Source organism: Plasmodium gaboni, chromosome 12, assembly GCF_001602025.1.
Source record: "Plasmodium gaboni strain SY75 chromosome 12, whole genome shotgun sequence".
NCBI classification, from domain to species: Eukaryota; Apicomplexa; class Aconoidasida; order Haemosporida; family Plasmodiidae; genus Plasmodium; species Plasmodium gaboni.
The window spans coordinates 882,706-901,680 of NC_031492.1; the positions used below are offsets into that span (position 1 = coordinate 882,706).

The 18,975-nt window shown below is 18.9% G+C and overlaps 5 protein-coding genes across 5 annotated transcripts; 2 read left to right on the forward strand and 3 right to left on the reverse strand.

Moving 5' to 3' along the window:
- Nucleotides 1–194: 194 nt before the first annotated feature.
- Nucleotides 195–1,744, forward strand: PGSY75_1225500 (putative small subunit rRNA processing factor; the record flags this gene model as incomplete). Its single annotated transcript, XM_018786831.1, has 2 exons — nt 195–1,291; nt 1,498–1,744. The coding sequence occupies 2 exons, from the start codon at nt 195–197 to the stop codon at nt 1,742–1,744; spliced, it is 1,344 nt and encodes a 447-aa protein (XP_018640696.1).
- Nucleotides 1,745–1,985: 241 nt separating this feature from the next.
- Nucleotides 1,986–4,992, reverse strand: PGSY75_1225600 (hypothetical protein; the record flags this gene model as incomplete). Its single annotated transcript, XM_018786832.1, has 5 exons — nt 1,986–2,041; nt 2,143–2,212; nt 2,365–2,525; nt 2,766–2,885; nt 2,994–4,992. 5 exons carry the CDS (start codon nt 4,990–4,992, stop codon nt 1,986–1,988), a joined length of 2,406 nt encoding a protein of 801 aa, XP_018640697.1.
- Nucleotides 4,993–6,214: 1,222 nt separating this feature from the next.
- On the reverse strand, nt 6,215–10,573 carry PGSY75_1225700 (hypothetical protein; the record flags this gene model as incomplete). Its single annotated transcript, XM_018786833.1, has 1 exon — nt 6,215–10,573. One exon carries the CDS (start codon nt 10,571–10,573, stop codon nt 6,215–6,217), a length of 4,359 nt encoding a protein of 1,452 aa, XP_018640698.1.
- Nucleotides 10,574–12,507: 1,934 nt separating this feature from the next.
- On the forward strand, nt 12,508–16,299 carry PGSY75_1225800 (ubiquitin-activating enzyme E1; the record flags this gene model as incomplete). The annotated part of the gene is made up of 3 exons (XM_018786834.1): nt 12,508–12,531; nt 12,766–15,892; nt 16,028–16,299. 3 exons carry the CDS (start codon nt 12,508–12,510, stop codon nt 16,297–16,299), a joined length of 3,423 nt encoding a protein of 1,140 aa, XP_018640699.1.
- A 319-nt stretch (nt 16,300–16,618) lies between these two features.
- PGSY75_1225900 (hypothetical protein) lies at nt 16,619–18,703 on the reverse strand (the record flags this gene model as incomplete). Its single annotated transcript, XM_018786835.1, has 1 exon — nt 16,619–18,703. The coding sequence occupies one exon, from the start codon at nt 18,701–18,703 to the stop codon at nt 16,619–16,621; it is 2,085 nt and encodes a 694-aa protein (XP_018640700.1).
- Between the last annotated feature and the right edge of the window lie 272 nt (nt 18,704–18,975).

Consider the following 18,975-nt stretch of genomic DNA (forward strand, 5'->3'; position numbering starts at 1 on the left):
TATATGGAGAAAAAAAAAAAAAATCCGTTGTAATTATTATAGATTCATTTACAAGAAATAAGAATTAAATTATAATATAATAATTTAATATTATGAATCATACAAATATGATATATTATAAAAATAATAATATAAATTAAGTATACCTTTATAAAATAAGAACATTATATATTTTTTTTATAGAAGCAAAAAAAATGGAGATAACAACAGAAGAAATGAAGAAGAAGAAAAAGAAGAAAGATCATGTGAAAATAAAAAAAAAAGATCTTTTTAAAAAAAAGAAAAAGAAAAAAATGAAGAATAACATGGAACATGAGAAGAAGGAAAAGAATAAAAAGTTTTCTAATGGTGTATTTAAAAAAAAAAAAAAAATGAAAGATAATGATAAAAAGAAGAAAAAAAATAAAAACCTTAAAAATTATAATAATGATAATTATAATAAACATGATGATAATAATAATGATAATAAAAAGAAACAATTTCATAAATTAAAATACAATAATGTGAAGGAAAATAATAAATTCAATTCTTATGAAGAAAAAGATGATGATGAAAATTCTTCTTACATTTATAATAATGAAAGTGATAATATAATTGATAATGAAGAAAATATAAATAATGAAGATGATAAAAAGACATCAACAACAAATATACAAATAACTAATAATAACAAAATGGATTATGTTGAATATATGAATATGATTAAAAATGAGCAAAATGAAAATGAGAAAAAAATAAACGATGAAGAAGAAATTAATGCAAATAATATATTAAATAAAATTAATAACGATCATATAGATTCTCATTTAAATAATGATATATATAAAATTGTATTACTTTTTTCTCCACTAGCTTTAACTAGTATAAAAAATAAACAAAAAACATGTATAATTAATGCAGATGATCATATGAATATGTTTATGAATAAATTAGAAAATCTTGAAAATTCAATAAAATTTGAAAAAAAAGAAAAGGAAAAAAGAAAACTAGAACAAATAATTGAAAGCGTTAAAAATAAATTAGATAATATAAGATTAGATATTTTATTCTTTACATTATTATCTTTAAGAGATAGTATTTTAAATAAAAAAGGAAAATTACAAATATATATATATACAGTTAATGGTTCCTTCATATATGTTTCTCCTTTATTTCGTGTTCCAAGAAATTTTACTCTTTTTAAAAAAGTTATGTTGAATTTGTTGAAAAGAGGGGTAGTATATGATGACAAGAAAAATGTACTCTTAAAAATTATATTCAATGATATTACGTCATATGTAGAAGACTCCGTGTAAGTGAAAAATTAATAAATAAATAAAAATATACACGCACACATATATATATATATATATATATATATATTATAAAAAATATTAATATATTATAAATGCTAATACTTGTGATTTTCTTTATATTTTTCACAATTTTAATATTTTTCATGTCATTTATGTATTATTATTTTATATATTTAATATATATATATATATTTTTTTTTAGGTGCATTGCTATATCGAATAAAGGATTCCCTACAGATGTAAAAAAATTAACTGATAAAATAAAACAGACAAAAAATAATTATTTTTTTTTCATATCATTATCAAATTCGCATGATGTAACAAAATTTATGGATATAATAAAGAAAGAAAAAACGAAAGCTTTTTCTTATGATTATCTTGTTAGGCTGTCGGATTTACAATTATCGGCAGTTGCTTTAACTTCAAAATTAACACATTTTTTAAATTAAAAAAAATAATAATAAATAGATTACATATACAATATATGAATGAATAAAAAACTATACATATATGTATATATATACATATATATATATTTATGAAGAAAATTACAATTAAAAAAACAAAATTTTCTTAAACGTTTTTAAAAGTATATAATATATATATATATATATATATATATATATATTTATTTATTTATTTATTTTATTTTTTTGTTTAATATTTTTCTATATAATTATCATTTTTATCTTATTCGTAATTTTTTTTTATATCATCAAACAGGGTTATATGCCTATTCACATGAACTACAAAAAAACAAAATATATATAATGATATATATAAAAATATATATTAAATATAAATATTATAAGATATGGTATATGCATTTTTCTTTTTTCTTTATTACGTCCAAGGAGTTTATCAACTTCTGCATCCAATTCCTTTTTAATTTTGTTAGAAGGGTCATCATAAAAAACCTAAAAATATTATAAACACATATAAATATATATATATATATATATATATATATATATATATATATATATATAAATATAAATATACATCTGCATATATATATATATATAAAGCCATAGACCTGTTTTTATTTCGTTTTGTTGAATTTTTTTACCGCATCATTATTTTGTATGGTCCCCAATAAAAAGTGATGAACAACTTTATGATGTACATCAAGTGGTAAATTTATAAATTTTGAAGAAAGCATATTATTAAATTTTGTTTTCTCATCATATATTTGTTTGGAAAAATACGATATATCCATTTCGTCTACTCCTAAAAAAAAAAAAATTTTAATTCAAAAAATTTATATATATATATATATATATATGTATGGTTATAGGTTGATAATATTAATGTATATATAAAAAATATATGGCTAGTATATATATTATTAATTTATATATTTTATTTTATTATTATATTTGTTTTCTTATAATTTTCGTAAGGACAAAAAAATTTCTCTTGTTAATAATAATACATATTATATTTATATATCCTTATATAATTTATTACCTAAGAATTTATTTGTTATATCATCCTTCAATGCAGATTTTATGTTAGTCTTTGATTTTTCTTTGATGACATTTTTTTCTTGAGCGAAATGTTCGTTAGACTTCATTGCCGCATGGTTTTCTACAGAAATAAAAAAATAAATAATATAAAACAACATATAAATATATGTATATATTAATATATATGATGTAATAATTTAATAAATTTTAAAAATGAAGAAAAAATTACTTCGAGCTTTGTCCAGATTTCCTCTTAAAATAGTAATTTTTTTAGTCAATTCACTTATTTGATTATTTAACTTTGACAATGTATAAGTATCATTTGTATTTGTTTTTTTTTTGTCGAAATTCAATTTGTCAATTTCTCTTTGTATAGAACAAATTTCCCTTTGTACGGTAATACGAGTTATTGGCAAATTATCTATACTTTTATTATTTGTATAAATTTCATAAAAACTTGTTTGTTTCTTTTTTTCAAAAAGGTCTTGTAACTGCTTTTCTGTATAACGAAAATTTTTTAAGTCTTCATTTTTTTCTTTTATAAATAGATGGAACATTTTTAAAATTTCTAAATCTATAGAAAATAATTTGATATGATTATATTCGTCTATATTAAATTTTTGATCACTTATATTATTCATATCACATATATATGTTTCATAATATTCATTTGATTTTAATTCATCCATTGATATTTTTTTATTTTGATACATAATATTTTTGATTTTTTTAAAAAATTTAGAATGTGCTAAATTTTCTAAATGTGCTACTTCAAATTTAATATTAGTATTTCTATCTGTAGAAAAATATGATTCTGATTTTATTACATTAGTTATGAAGAATATTTTTTTTTTATTTTCATTTTCTATATCTATTTTTTTTTTATTATTTGTATTTTGCATATCTTCATCAGTAACTTTATTCAACTTGGAGGTATCTATAATTTTTATCATATGACCAATAACATGATATGAAAAATGTACATGTTCACACATATCAAGAAGAAATGTTTTTTTTAATTGGAAATATGTAATAATATCATATGTCATATAATTATATATATCCATTTTTATTTTCTTTTCTTCTTTATATAAATGTACTAATCTTTCAGGTGTTTGGGGTGCATCAAGTTCCTTATCTTTATTAATTTTTTCATTCTTTTCAAAAATATTGGTAATAACATCTTTCTTTTCTTCTTTATTCTTATCAACACCACTATCAATGATATGTATATCTTTTTTCTTTTTTTTGTTTTCAATTAAAATTTTGTTTAAACTTTTTCCTGTTTTGTTCTTATTATTATCTAAATGACTCTCTTCAGAAATTACTTTTAAATGTAATTTTTTTTCTTTTTTATTATAATGTACATCACTACTTTTTTCATTTTCATAAGATGAAGTACTATAATAATCATCAGAATAATCTTCACGATGCTTTTTAGTTTTTATATAAACGTCAGTTTCGTCTTTTTTATTTGTTTCATATTTTTTATTTTTTTCATCTTTTTTAGTTGTTTCATCTTTTTTATTTGTTTCATCTTTTTTAGTTGTTTTATCTTTTTTATATGTCTCGTCCTTTTTATTTGTCTCGTCCTTTTTATATTTACTTTTCTTCTTATTTTTATAAGAAGAATCTGTATAAGAATGATCTGTCACACTTACATCATCAGTTATATGAGTTTTTTTTTTTTCATCCTCATGGTTCTTTTCATCATCATCTTCCAAAATTTTTATTTTTCCTTTTTTATATTTCACGTAAGAAATGGAATCGATATTATATGATTCATTATCTCCTTTAATTTTTTTACTTTGTGCTTTTTTTTTCTTATTATCTTTTTTCTGTTCTTCATCACTTTGATATATATTATCATATTGATCATCATCATTATCATCATTTTCTTCCTTTTCTTCCTTTTCTTCACCTTCATCACTTTCAGATAATTTCTTTTTTAACTTCAATTTTTTATTATTTAGTTTTCCTTTTTTTTTTTGATTACTAGTTTCAACACTTTTATTTGTATCATCATGAATATTTCCTTTGGACTTTTGATCAATATGTAAATTCTTTAATAACATACGTCTATGTTTTTTCTTCATATACTCTTCATGACGTTTAGCTAATATCAGTTCTCTTTCATATTCAGGTAAATCATCAAGTTCACTTGTATAATTCTCCTCGTCATATTCTTCTAATGATTCGTCCATATTGTTTTTTTCATCTTTCTTCATTTTATATTTATTATCAGGATGGAATTATTATAAAAATATAAACAAAAATATAAATTAAAGTAAAAATGTATATATCAATGTGACAATATAATTATTATAAGTATATACATATACATTATATATTTTTTTATATCCCTCCTCAAATTTTGTACAAATATTTTATTATATGGTGGGATAAAAAACAAAAAAAAAAAAAAAAAAAAGGAAGCAAGCAAAAGGAAAGCAAAAAGGCAACAATTTATTCATAATCCATTTTTAATTTTTTTTGTTATATTTATATTTGTATGTTGCTTAATTTTTTTTTGAATAATTTCCCATTTTAATATTATAAAAAGGGGAAAAAAAAAAAAAAAGATGACATTATATTTTAAAATATATAATGATATATTAATTAATATATAAATAAAATATAGATAGAAGTAGAAGATAATATAATATATTATATATTATATATATATATATATATATATATATATATATATATATATTTCTATGTATGGGCATTATATAATTATAGAAAAAAAATATATATATTTAATTTTTTGTATAATAATTTTTAAGGATCATAATATATTATAATTTATATGTAATTAGAAAAAGGATGCTATAAAGATTAATTATATTATTAAATTTATTTATTATTTTTTTGTTATTAAAATAAAACAAAATAAATATACATAAATAATATATACCTATATATTCCAAATAAGTATATTCTTTTAATATTTATTATTATATATACTTTATTAATTTTTTTTTATAAATATAATAAATAAAATGAATAATCACGTGTGTATAAAATGTTGTAATATATTCATTTTATGTTTAAATAATATATTTTTAAAAAAGTTCAAAATATAAAAAGCTACTACTTGATATTTTTAATATATATATATTATATGTGAATATTATGTGTTTAATTTTATGTATATTTTATAAACTTTCAACATATGTATATTATTTTTTTCCCATTTAAAAACAGAATAAAATAACATACGATAAAATATATATATATATATATATATATATATAACATCATATAACTTTATTGGGTTATTAAAAAGGAGAGAAAAATGAAATAAATAAGGAAAATAAAACATATATAGAAAAAAAATATATATATAAAAAAAAATATATATATATATTATATATATATATTTTTTTTTTTTTTTATTTATTTGTTGACTTATTGTAACTTTAAAATAACAACAAAATTACAAAGTTAAGAATAATATTTAATTATTTTATGAGTTTTTAATACCGTTTTGAATATATGAACAAATTCGTTACATTCGTCATTTTTATATGAAACTCTATGAGTATTATTATTATGATTATCATTTGTTATAGTATCTTTTAAGAATTTTCTTTTTATGTTAGTTAATAAATAATTATATCTATTATTCCATAGTTCTTCTTCATTATGTTTTTCAGTATCTGTTTTTTCTAAAATATTATATTCTTTTGTTTGTTCTTCATTTCCCATTTTACATAATTGAATAAATTCCTCTGTATTTTCATATATATTTAATTGACAACTTTCACGTTTTTTTAATTTGTCTTGTTCATTTATTTTATTATCTATTTCTTTATTATCATAATTATCTTCAATGTGATATAATCCATTATGATTATGTATATCAAAAAAAGTGTGCATTTTTTCATTACTTGTTAATATAGACAATTGAGATATTTGTAATCTCTTTTGTAAAATATTGTTAGATGTATTAAGTGGTAACATTAAAGAAAGTATCATTAAGGATTTAATTAAAAATGGATAATTCTTTGGATATATTAAATGAATTCTTTGTTTTGAAAATACTGGTGATTCAAATAAGAAAATGAAATTATCAAGTTGATGAAAGAAATCTGAATTAACATCCAATAAAGTTAAATATGATGATATATAATAAGCTAGTTCATATTTCTGTAACCATAATAAAAAAGATATAGCTGATAAAGGATTATGAAACCATGCTATTAATATAAGTGAGAATATATTATAATATTTTTTAAGAAATAATACATTTCTTAAATATTTCGTTTCATCAGATGTTAATAAAACCCAATTTAAAACTTGTACAAATTTATTTACAAATGTAAAATTATTTTCTTTTATAAGTAAATAACATAAATATGCATAAAACTTTTTATTATTTAAACATCTAGATATATGTTGAACTATAACTTTGCCTTTATGTATTAATAAATTTTCATCATTTTTAAATATGTTTATTAAATTTAAACTTATTTTTTCATAAAAATGAAATTTATTATCAACTGTACCACACATAGCTGATAATACAGTTAGTGATAATAACAATACTTTATTATCATCATTTTTTAAACATTTAAATATACATATAATAATTTCATCATAATATGTTTTTATTTCATTACTTTTATATATTAATATTTCAATTAACCATTGTAAACATGTAATAACTGGATATATATTCCTTTTTTCTAAATTATCATAAAATATATTATCATCATCATCATCGTCATCATCATTATCATTAAAATAATCATCTTCATTATCATCAATATTATTATTATTTCCTTTTTTTTTTATAATTTTATTTATATAATATGCTTCACCTTTACTTACATCACCCATTAATAGTTTTTTTTCTTTTAATTCGTTTATTAACTTCTCATGATTATAAATAATTTTACAATTATAATTTTCTTCTTTTGATGTTTGTGTATTTAAAGGTTTATTTTGTCCTTCATAGGAATAATTCTCTTTTTTATAAAACAAATTATATGATTCAAAGCTTAACGACTCGCTAGCATTATCATTGCTGTTATTGAGGCTATTATTATCATTATTATATTTAACATCATTAATATTATTTTTATTATTATTATTATTATTATTATCATCATTTTTATTGTCTTTATGTTTATCATTTTTTTTTTTATTATTAGCATTAATAATTTCTTTATTATTTGCTTTATTATAAGATCCATTTTGATCTCTCCTATTATCTTTCTTATCTGTGTCATTCATATGTATAAAATCTTCATCTTCTGCTGTAACATTATTAAAACAATTTACATTTAACAACGAATCTTCTTCTACGTCATTTTCATCATTATGAAATAAAGAATTTTTTACCTTTCTTTCATTTCCTATATTTGTAATATAACTTTCATCATCTTTATATATAGAATAATCATTTTCATTATCATCATCATTTTTATTTTTTATAATACTACTTTCGTTTCGTCCTTTGTTAGATATATTCTCATGTTGTTTAACAAGATTATTCAACTTGTTATCTTCTTGATCAGCCATTTTATTATTTTCTTCAACAGTCATCTCATTATTATTATACCCCTGAGAAGGAATTACACCATCTGGCAAATTGTTTCCTCGATCATACATTAAATCCTTATGTAATTTTTTTCTTCTTGAGAAATATTTCTTCTGATAATTTTTATAATTTGTACTATCCTTATTTGCGCTAACAACTAATTCACTCTTATCAATTTTAGTATTGATAATTAAACAAACCAATTTTGTTATTAATGGAGCAGATTCTAAATATGTAAATTTTACATAACTTATTAACAACTCATTACATTTTCGTGCTGTATAATGTATATCAAAACATACATCTGATGTAGATGCTATAATTTTTTTCAACAATTCTATTAAGAATGTGTTATTTTTTTTGGTTGATGAATCAAATATATTATAAAAATGAATATTTAGAATATTAATAAAATGATATATCCATAATAAACTTTTATGTTTAATTACAGTATTTTTGTGTCCACAAAATTCTAAAATCACATATGCTATATGCTTAAAAAAAGTTCTACACTGTTCATAATTCGATGTTACTATTTTATCTATATATATATCTAAACATTGATTGGCTTGTTTTTGAATATCTTTATTTTCATCAGATAACATTAAGAAAAGATCTTTAATAAAAAAATGGAAATATTCAAATATATTTATAGTAGGTATATTTTGTAAAAAAAACAACCAAGATATAATAAGTTGACGAACATTTGTATTTTCAATATATATTTTGTCTTTTAATATATATATAATTTTATAAATATAAAAAATATTATTATAAGAACAAACTAAATCTTTTATTAAATTATCTAAATATATTCCTCCACTTTTTACATTCGGACAAGAATCTGAAAAAATTCTATAAAGACAATCAAATATATCTTCTATATTATGAAAAATATATTTCCTAGATACCTTACATAAATTATATAAACTTTCACAGACATAATATCGAACTTTAGAATCTGCATCATTAATACATGATATAATAATACGTAAAATTTCAGTAAAATAATATTGTATTTTTTCATCAAGACTTATAGATATAAATGCCAATGATATTAAACCTCCACATCTTTCTGAACTACTTACACTTTGAATAAATTTATTATCTAAAAAACTTATAATATTTATAACCTTCTGACTTTGATATTTTTTATTAAAATTATCTAAATATATATCATTATCATATAATATATTATTTAAAGTTTTTTTTCTTTTTTCTTTATTTATATCTATAGATGAAACACTATTTCTATTACGAATATAATTATTATTATTACTATTATTATCTATAGGCTTCGTTAGTTCTATATCTAAATCACAATTCTCTTTACACTTATCTAATAATAATTTTTTTATTATTTCTGATCCTAAAATATATTTTTCTTCATTCATATGTTGATATAATAAATTATCTTTTTCATTTTCTAAATTTGTTCTCTTTTTTTTTTTATCCTTTTCATCTACACTATCATCTGAATCATTATAGCGTTTCATATTTGCATCTTCATAATTCTCTTCATCATCATCATCATCATCATCATCATCATCATCATCAGTAGCAGCATTGTTGTTTTTATTAAGATTATCATTAGCATTATATTCTTTTCCATCTTCTTGCCCATGACCATAAATATGAGAATTATTTATTTCGTTTGTATCTATAATTATATTAGAATTTCTCACACTTTTATTTTTTTTATATTTGTTTATTTTTTCGTATTCCTTAGTACCTTTAATATATAGTTTATCTTGACTCTTTTTATCCCCATCAATATTATTTTTATTGTCATATTCTTCATTTGCTTTTCTCTCCTTCTCATCATCAATTATAGTATATTCCTTATTATTATCATCATCATCATCTATTCCTATGTCATCTAAAATGTTTTTTTTTTTTTTTAATTTTTCATCATTATAAGTTTTAAAATAATATTCACTATTATTTAATTCATCATCTTCATCAGCTTTTAAAAGATTATTAGAAATTTTGTTAGCTTCCATATCAGAAAACGTTTTCGTAATATTAAAACCCCCAGCATCTTCATTATTTTTATGTTCATCTAGTAATTTATCTATATGTTTTTTTTCATCATTTTCTTCTTTTAATAATATAATTTTAACTAACTCGGCTAGTTCCTGTGCTCCCTTTTTTCTTTTCTCGTATGTTTTATCACCTAATAATTTCTGTATATTTATATTTACAACATTTTCCTTATCTTCATTCTTTTCTAAACCTTTTATTAAATTAAGAAACATATTCTTTTTATTTTATTATATAAAGGTTTTATAATATATTATGAAAATATATAATCAATATATTATTAATAAAAAAAGGAAAGAAAAAACATGTAGAATTATATATATATATATAATATTATATAGTATTAAATCATGTAAATGTTTTTAAATACCTAAATTACACAGTTTTTATTATAATAATAAATAATATTATTAAAATGAATTTTTTAATAATATAATTTTTATTTTATCTTTTTTTAATAGTTAAGATTTTATTTTTCATTTCAGAAATGTTAAAAAAAAAAAAAAAAAATTAATTAAAAAATTAAAGTGTCATATTAAAAAATTTTATATTATAAAAAAAAAAAATATATTATTTTTTTTGTTTGTATTTTATATAAATAATAAGATATATTATTATTATTATATATACATATATATATATATATATATATATATAATATAATATATGTTATATTTTATTTTATATAGAATATTTATATATACAACACTTGCGCTCATTAAAAAAGGGGGGAAATAATAAATGCTATAAAAAGCACATATTTAATATATATATATATATATATATATTAAGGATCTATATTTTATTTTTTTTATTTTTTCAAAGAATGAAATTGTAAAATATGCCCCCCTATCTAAACATGTTCTTATAAAATAATTTATAACAAAAACAATAAAATATTAAAATATCAATAAAATAGAAATAAAATATTATATTATATATATATATATATATATATATATATATATTTAAATGAGGACAAAAATATAAAAAGTTGTATACTTGTTTGATACCAAAAAAAAAAAAAAATATAGGAACTTTTGATCATATGAAGCATACTATTTTGACATATGAAAATAATTTTACTGAACTGTTAATAATTTATTAAATATATATAAATATATATATATATAGAATATAATAATTTTAAAACAAGACAATTATATATATATGTGTTATAAAAAGAAATATATGTATATATATATATGTATATCTTTTCCTTTTTCTCTTTTTTTTTTTTTTTTTTGGAAAAATAAATAATAATCAATTGAAAGCCTGTAACATATGTTTATATTATTTCATATATATATAAATATATTTGTACATATAGTTATATATATTTTAAAAAAATATTTCTATTGTGTTTTAAAAATAACTTTATTTTAACATTTGTTATAAATTATAAATAAAATATAAAATTATATATATATTATATATAATATATATATATATATATATATATATATATATAATATATAAATAATATGTACATATATTTATTTTATATATCCATATTTCATATATACGAATATTAATATTATTTTTTTAAAGATAATTACATAATTTTTTTTTATTATAAATATTATTAAGAGATAGATAAGATTTCTTTTTATTATCACAAAAAGATTTTTTTAAAATAAGCTTGGGGTATAAAAAAAATAAAATAAAATAAAGATATGTTTTTATTTATTAAATTAAAAAAAAATATAATAAGTTAAACAAAATATGAATAATTATATATTTTCCTTTATATATATATATTATATATATATATATATACAAATAAATCATATAATAATATATTATATTAATGAAAAAAGAAAAGAAAAATATATTGTGTATTAGCTTAAACATTTTCATTTACGTATAATTATTATTTCTTATTTAAAACTTTTACATATATATATTATATAAATTATGTATTTTTTTATATTTTTATTGTTATATATATTTTTTAAAACTATATAATAATATATATATGTTATATTATATAATTCTTTTTTTTTTCCTTTATTTATTTTCATTTATTTATTTTTAAAATATATATTTGTGTGCTATTTTGATATATATATATTTCTTTTTTTTTTTTAATATATTCTTTATATTTATATATAAAAATTGTATAATAAATTCATAATAATAACATATTATGCAAAACAAAGCCCCACCCTTGGTACGTCAACGAAAAGAAAAAATATAAATATAAATATATATATAAATATATATATATATATATATATATATATATGTAAATATTATACATATAAAAGATTTTGTTTCTTGTTATATGGCTTTAGTAATGTATTTCCCCCTCATTCTAAACGTCATTACTTATTAATGTTTTTATCATCCACATATATATATATATATTATTATTTTTTGTGATTTTGTTTTGTGCTTTTTTTAGAAAAAACAAAGAACAGACGAATCTGTGAAACCTACCGAATTTGATAAGAGCAGTGAAAGTTGGAAAAGAATTGATTGTTTAGAAAAGATGACAGAAAATAAGATAGATACAGATTTATATTCCAGACAATTAGGAACCTACGGTTTTGATTTAATGAATAAATTAGTGAAGTTAAATGTTTTAATTATAAATGTTAAAGGTGTTGGTTTGGAGTGTGCAAAGAATTTGATATTATCTGGACCACAATCTGTTTGTATATATGATAATGATATATGTGAGATAAGTGATATTGGTGTAAATTTTTATATTAATAAGAAAGATGTTGAAGAGAAGAGTTGTCGAAGTGATGCAGTATTAAAAGAATTACAAGAATTAAATAATTATGTACATATATATAATTATAAAGGAGAAATAGAAAAAAAATGGTTAGAAAATTTTGATGTGGTTATATGTTGTGATATAAATAAAGAAGATTTAATAAAATATAATAATATGATAAGAAGTATAGATAAAAAAAAAATAGCATTTTTAAGTTGCAATATATATGGATTATGTGGTTATATTTTTGTTGATTTTAATAAAGATTTTATATGTTATGATTCAAATGGAGAACAAGTTAAGAGTTGTAATGTTAGTAAGATTAGTAAAGAGTTAGAAGGAAAAGTTTCATTTGATTTTGATAAAACATCACCATTTGAAGAAGGTGATTATGTACAATTTAGTAATGTAGAAGGAATGACAGAAATTAATAATAAAATTTATAAAATAAAAAATTTGAAAAAATATACTTTTGAAATTGGTGATACTAGTACATTTAGTGATTATATTAAAGGTGGATTATGTACACAAGTAAAAAAACATTTGAAATTAAATTTTTATCCATATGAATATATATGTATGAATCCACTAAATAATGAGAATATATCTAATAATGAACACAAAGCTAATGAAAATGATAAAAACTTTTTAGATAGTTGTAATAATATCATATATGAAAATGTGCCTTTACCCAATTCTTTTATTATATCAGATTATGCTAAATTTGATATGAGTAATCATTTACATTATTCTATACAAGCTTTAAAATGGTATGAATTACAAAATGAAAAAAAGTTACCTGAAAATTCAGATGAAGATGCATTAGAAAAAATTTATAATTATGCTGTTACATTAAATAATAAAGATAAAGAACAAAAGAAACCTTACGCTGTTGACGAATTAAAAAAAAATGTTGTTTATAATGTTTCTAGATATTCTAGATCTCATATTGCACCTGTGGCATCATTTTTTGGTGGTTTGTTAGCTCAAGAAGTTATAAAATTTACAGGAAAATATATGCCTATATATCAATTATTATACTTGGACTTTTTTGAATGTATTTCATTAAATGAAAAAGTAGATATGAATGAAATTAAAAAAATGAATTGTAAGAATGATAATATTATAACAGTTTTTGGAAAATCTTTTCAAAAAAAATTAAATGATTTGAATGTCTTTTTAGTAGGTTCAGGTGCTTTAGGATGTGAATACGCAAAATTGTTTTCTTTATTAGATATGTGTACAAAACGTTCTGAAGAATATCCTAATATGAATGAAAATAATATAGATAATAATTCATCTTATTGTGGTAAACTAACCATAACAGATAATGATAATATAGAAGTATCAAATTTAAATCGACAATTTTTGTTTAGAAGAGAACATGTTGGTAAATCAAAATCATTAGTTTCATCTGAAATTATTAAAAAAAAAAATAATAATATGAATGTCCAATCTTTAGAAACTAAGGTTGGTGCTGAAAATGAACATATATTTAATGAACAATTTTGGAGTAAACAAAATATTATAGTAAATGCTTTAGATAATATTCAAGCTAGACAATATGTTGATAATAAATGTGTTTGGTATAGTAAGCCATTATTTGAATCAGGAACATTAGGTACTAAAGGAAATGTTCAAGTTATTATACCATATCTAACACAATCATATAATGATAGTTATGATCCTCCTGAAGATTCAATTCCTCTTTGTACTTTGAAACATTTTCCTTATGATATTGTACATACCATTGAATATGCTAGAGATATATTTCAAGGATTATTTTATAATACTCCTTTAAGTATTAAACAATTTTTAAATGATAAAGAAGAATATATTAATAAAATACAAGAAGAAGGTAATAATGCATCGTTATTAGAAAATTTACAAAATGTTATAAATTCTTTAAAAGAAATTTCATCCCAATGTAATTTTGATTTTTGTATAAAGAAATCTGTCGAATTATTTCATAATAATTTTATCAATCAAATTAACCAACTCTTATATTCATTTCCATTAGATTATAAATTATCAAGTGGTGAATATTTTTGGGTCGGACAAAAAAAACCACCACAACCAATAGTTTTTGATGTAAATGATGAAATGATTCAAGAATTTTTATTAAGTACATCTAACCTTCTTGCACAAGTATATAATATTCCTCCATGTTTTGATATTAATTATATTATTAATGTTGCTAAGAAAATAGAAGTAAAACCTTTTCAACCTAAAAAAGTCAAAATTAATATGGATGAAAAGAATCTAAATAATATTTCCATATCATTTACAGAAGAAGAAAAAATTATTGATGATTTCTGTAAAGAATTATTAAACATACCAACAAATAATATTAATATAAATCCTATTGAATTTGATAAAGATGAACAAACCAATTTACATGTTAATTTTATTTATTCATTTGCAAATTTAAGAGCTATCAATTATAAAATTAATACATGTGATAAATTAAAGGCAAAAATAGTTGCAGGCAAAATTATACCTGCACTAGCTACTACTACATCTATTATTACTGGTTTGGTAGGTATTGAATTATTGAAATATGTAAATTATTATGATAATATACAAGCATATGTGAAATTATCAGAAGAACAAAGGAAAAAACAAAAACATGATGTCTTATCTTATTTTAAAAATGCCTTCATAAATTCGGCTCTACCCTTATTCCTTTTTTCGGAGCCTATGCCTCCTCTAAGAATGATGGACAAGGAATATGATGAATTAATGAAGGGTCCTGTTAAGGCCATTCCCAATGGTTTTAGTTCATGGGACAAGATAGTCATATCGATAAGTAAGAATATATATATGTATATAAATTAATAGATATATAAAAATATATATATATATATATATATATGTATGTATAAATTTATAAGTATAATTGTATGTAATTTTTTTTTTTTTTTTTTTTTTTTTTTTTTATTAGAAAATGGTACCATTAAAGATTTAATTGATCATATTAACGAGAAATATTCCATTGATGTAAATTTGATATCTGTTGGGAATGCATGTTTATTTAACTGTTATTTGCCTGCACACAACAAGGAAAGATTAAACAAACCCATACATGAATTATATAAACAAATATCAAAACAAAATTTATTGGAAGATAAAAATTATATTATTGTTGAAGCAAGCTGTAGTGACCAAGACCTCGTAGATGTCTTAATACCATCAATTCAATTTATATACAAATGATGAGTGCAAACATATATATATTATATAAATGATGAATCAGTGTTGATTCATTTTGATGTTGATATGTACTAGTGCATATATTCTGTATACGTATGTATGTATGTATTTTATTTTTTGCATTAATATTTGTTCATGCATGTGAAACAACAAAGTTTATTTATTAAATATAAACAAAAAAATAAATAAATAAATATATATTTTATATATATATAATAAATGGTGCACGAAAAAAAGAGCGAGAAAAAAAAAAAAAAAAATATATATATATATATAATATATATATATATTTTTATATTTATGTTAATTTATTTTGATTTGGTTAGAATTTATTTTTGAAGTCAATTAATTTTAAATCCTTATTATTTAACAAGGAAGTATATATTCCCATGATTGTTTTGACGTTTTTGAATCCTGAACTTTCCATCATAATATCTAAAATAGTATCTATAGTATTATTTATAATATTATCACAATATAAGTTTATATCTGTTTGTGATAATTTATTTGTTTCATTATTCTTAACATTAATATTATTTGATTGTTCCATTTTATCATGTTGTATTTTTTCTGGTTGAATATTATTAGGTGTATTCATTACATTAGAAGTAACAATATTGTCATGATGACAGTTAATATTATTATCATTATTATTGTCGTTAATTTTATTTATATTTTGTTTATCGTTATTATGACAATCAATGTTTGTTATATTTTGTTCTATATTATCCACTACAGTATCTACTTGTTCATCTTTTTTGAAATTTGTAAAATGATATAAATTTGTATTTTTAGATATTGTATCATCATAATAAATATTTTTTGTATGGTTAATATTTTTTTTTAATAAATAGAAATTATGATGTAATGTTTGTGTCTTTTGAATATAATCAAGAATAAAATATTTCAAATTATGGATATAATTTAATATTGACAATTTTCTATAATGTCCAATTATTAATTTATCTTTTGTTGTGAAATCGTTATGATTTTGTATATTATCATTTGTTGAAAGTTTTATATATTTATTTATATTTAAATTTTGACTTATATTTTGATCAAAAATTTCAAATCCTTTTTTTTTAAATAGGTTAACTATTTTTTCATCAAAAAAATTAATTTTACTAAAGACAAGACGATATGTTTCTCTTAATATTTTTTTTTTATTTATGATTTCGTTATTATGTTCTTTAACTAAAGAAAAAAATCTCATCCATAATATATCTTGTTCACATGAATGTTTCTTAATTAATTTTTCTTTATCATATAATGTAATATATTCTTTATTAATAATTTTAGAAAATCTTTTTCCACCTCTGGATGTAAATGTACAACGTTTTATATAATTATATAATAATTCTTTTTCATCATTATAATTTGCAGCTTTGAAAATTCTTATTAAAACGTTTGGCACATCTCTTGGATTTAATGATAAATACATATATATTAATTTTGTTTTTAATTTATCAGATATATTTGAAAATATTTTATAATCGATTAAATTATATTTTTCTTGATATACTTTTGATATATATTCTACTTTTAAAAAATCATATATATATCTTTTTCTTACTTCGACAGGAATACATAATTTAATACTTCTTAGATATTTTATTAGAAATGTTCTTAATACTTTTAAACCTAATACACAATATATTTTAAATTTATTAAGTTTAATAACATCATCAGTCACATTTAATGTATGCTCTGTACTACCAAAAGGAATATTTGCATTATCATTTGTATATAAGTTTGTAAATAATTTATTTAAATTCACACAAACATCTTTAAATAATAAATGTGGTGACACTTCTAAAAAATTTCCTATTCGGATCATAATATCGTTACATTCTTCGTCAAACTTAAAGTTTAAGTGTTTAATTAAATCAGAACTTTTTTTTATAATATCATTATTATTATTATTATTATTGTTATTACTTATATTATTGCTATTAATATTATTACTACTACAATTATTATCAATGTTGTTAACTAATTTATTCGAGTTATTAATAGCTACTGTTACATCGTCTTTTATAATATTTTTTCTTCCAAATAAATTACATATAAAGTTATTTTCTTCAATATTATTAATGGTCTTACGTTTCCTTGGACCCTTTTTTATACGCACTATATTATTATTATTATTCACAAAGTATAGTTTACACATGTTCTTTTTTTTATTTCTTTTGATGTCATGAAAAAAAAATGTATACTTACTATTATCAACATGTGACTTTTTTAACATACAACGGGGTCTTACTTTATCTTTAGTTTGAATTTGTAAATTACAATAAGAAAGTTCTTTTGATAATAATATTTTCATTTGAATTACGTACAGGATGAACAGTATATATATGAAATATGTGTTTCTTGAATTTTTTTTCTTTCTCTTTTTTATGATCATCTTTTTTTTATTATATCATTGAAATATTAAAACCAATCAGAAATTAATAAAAAAAAAAAAAAATATAAATGAAATAAAGCATTTATATATACTTTATATATTTATTTACCTTCTATCCTATACTGGGTCTTTTATAATTCTTGCGTCATATTATATATATATATATATATATTATATCGATTTATATTTTATATACTTAAAAACTGATATTTATAATTTACATTTTTAATTTTTTCTTTTTTTTTTTTTTTTTTTTTTTTTTTTTTTTAATT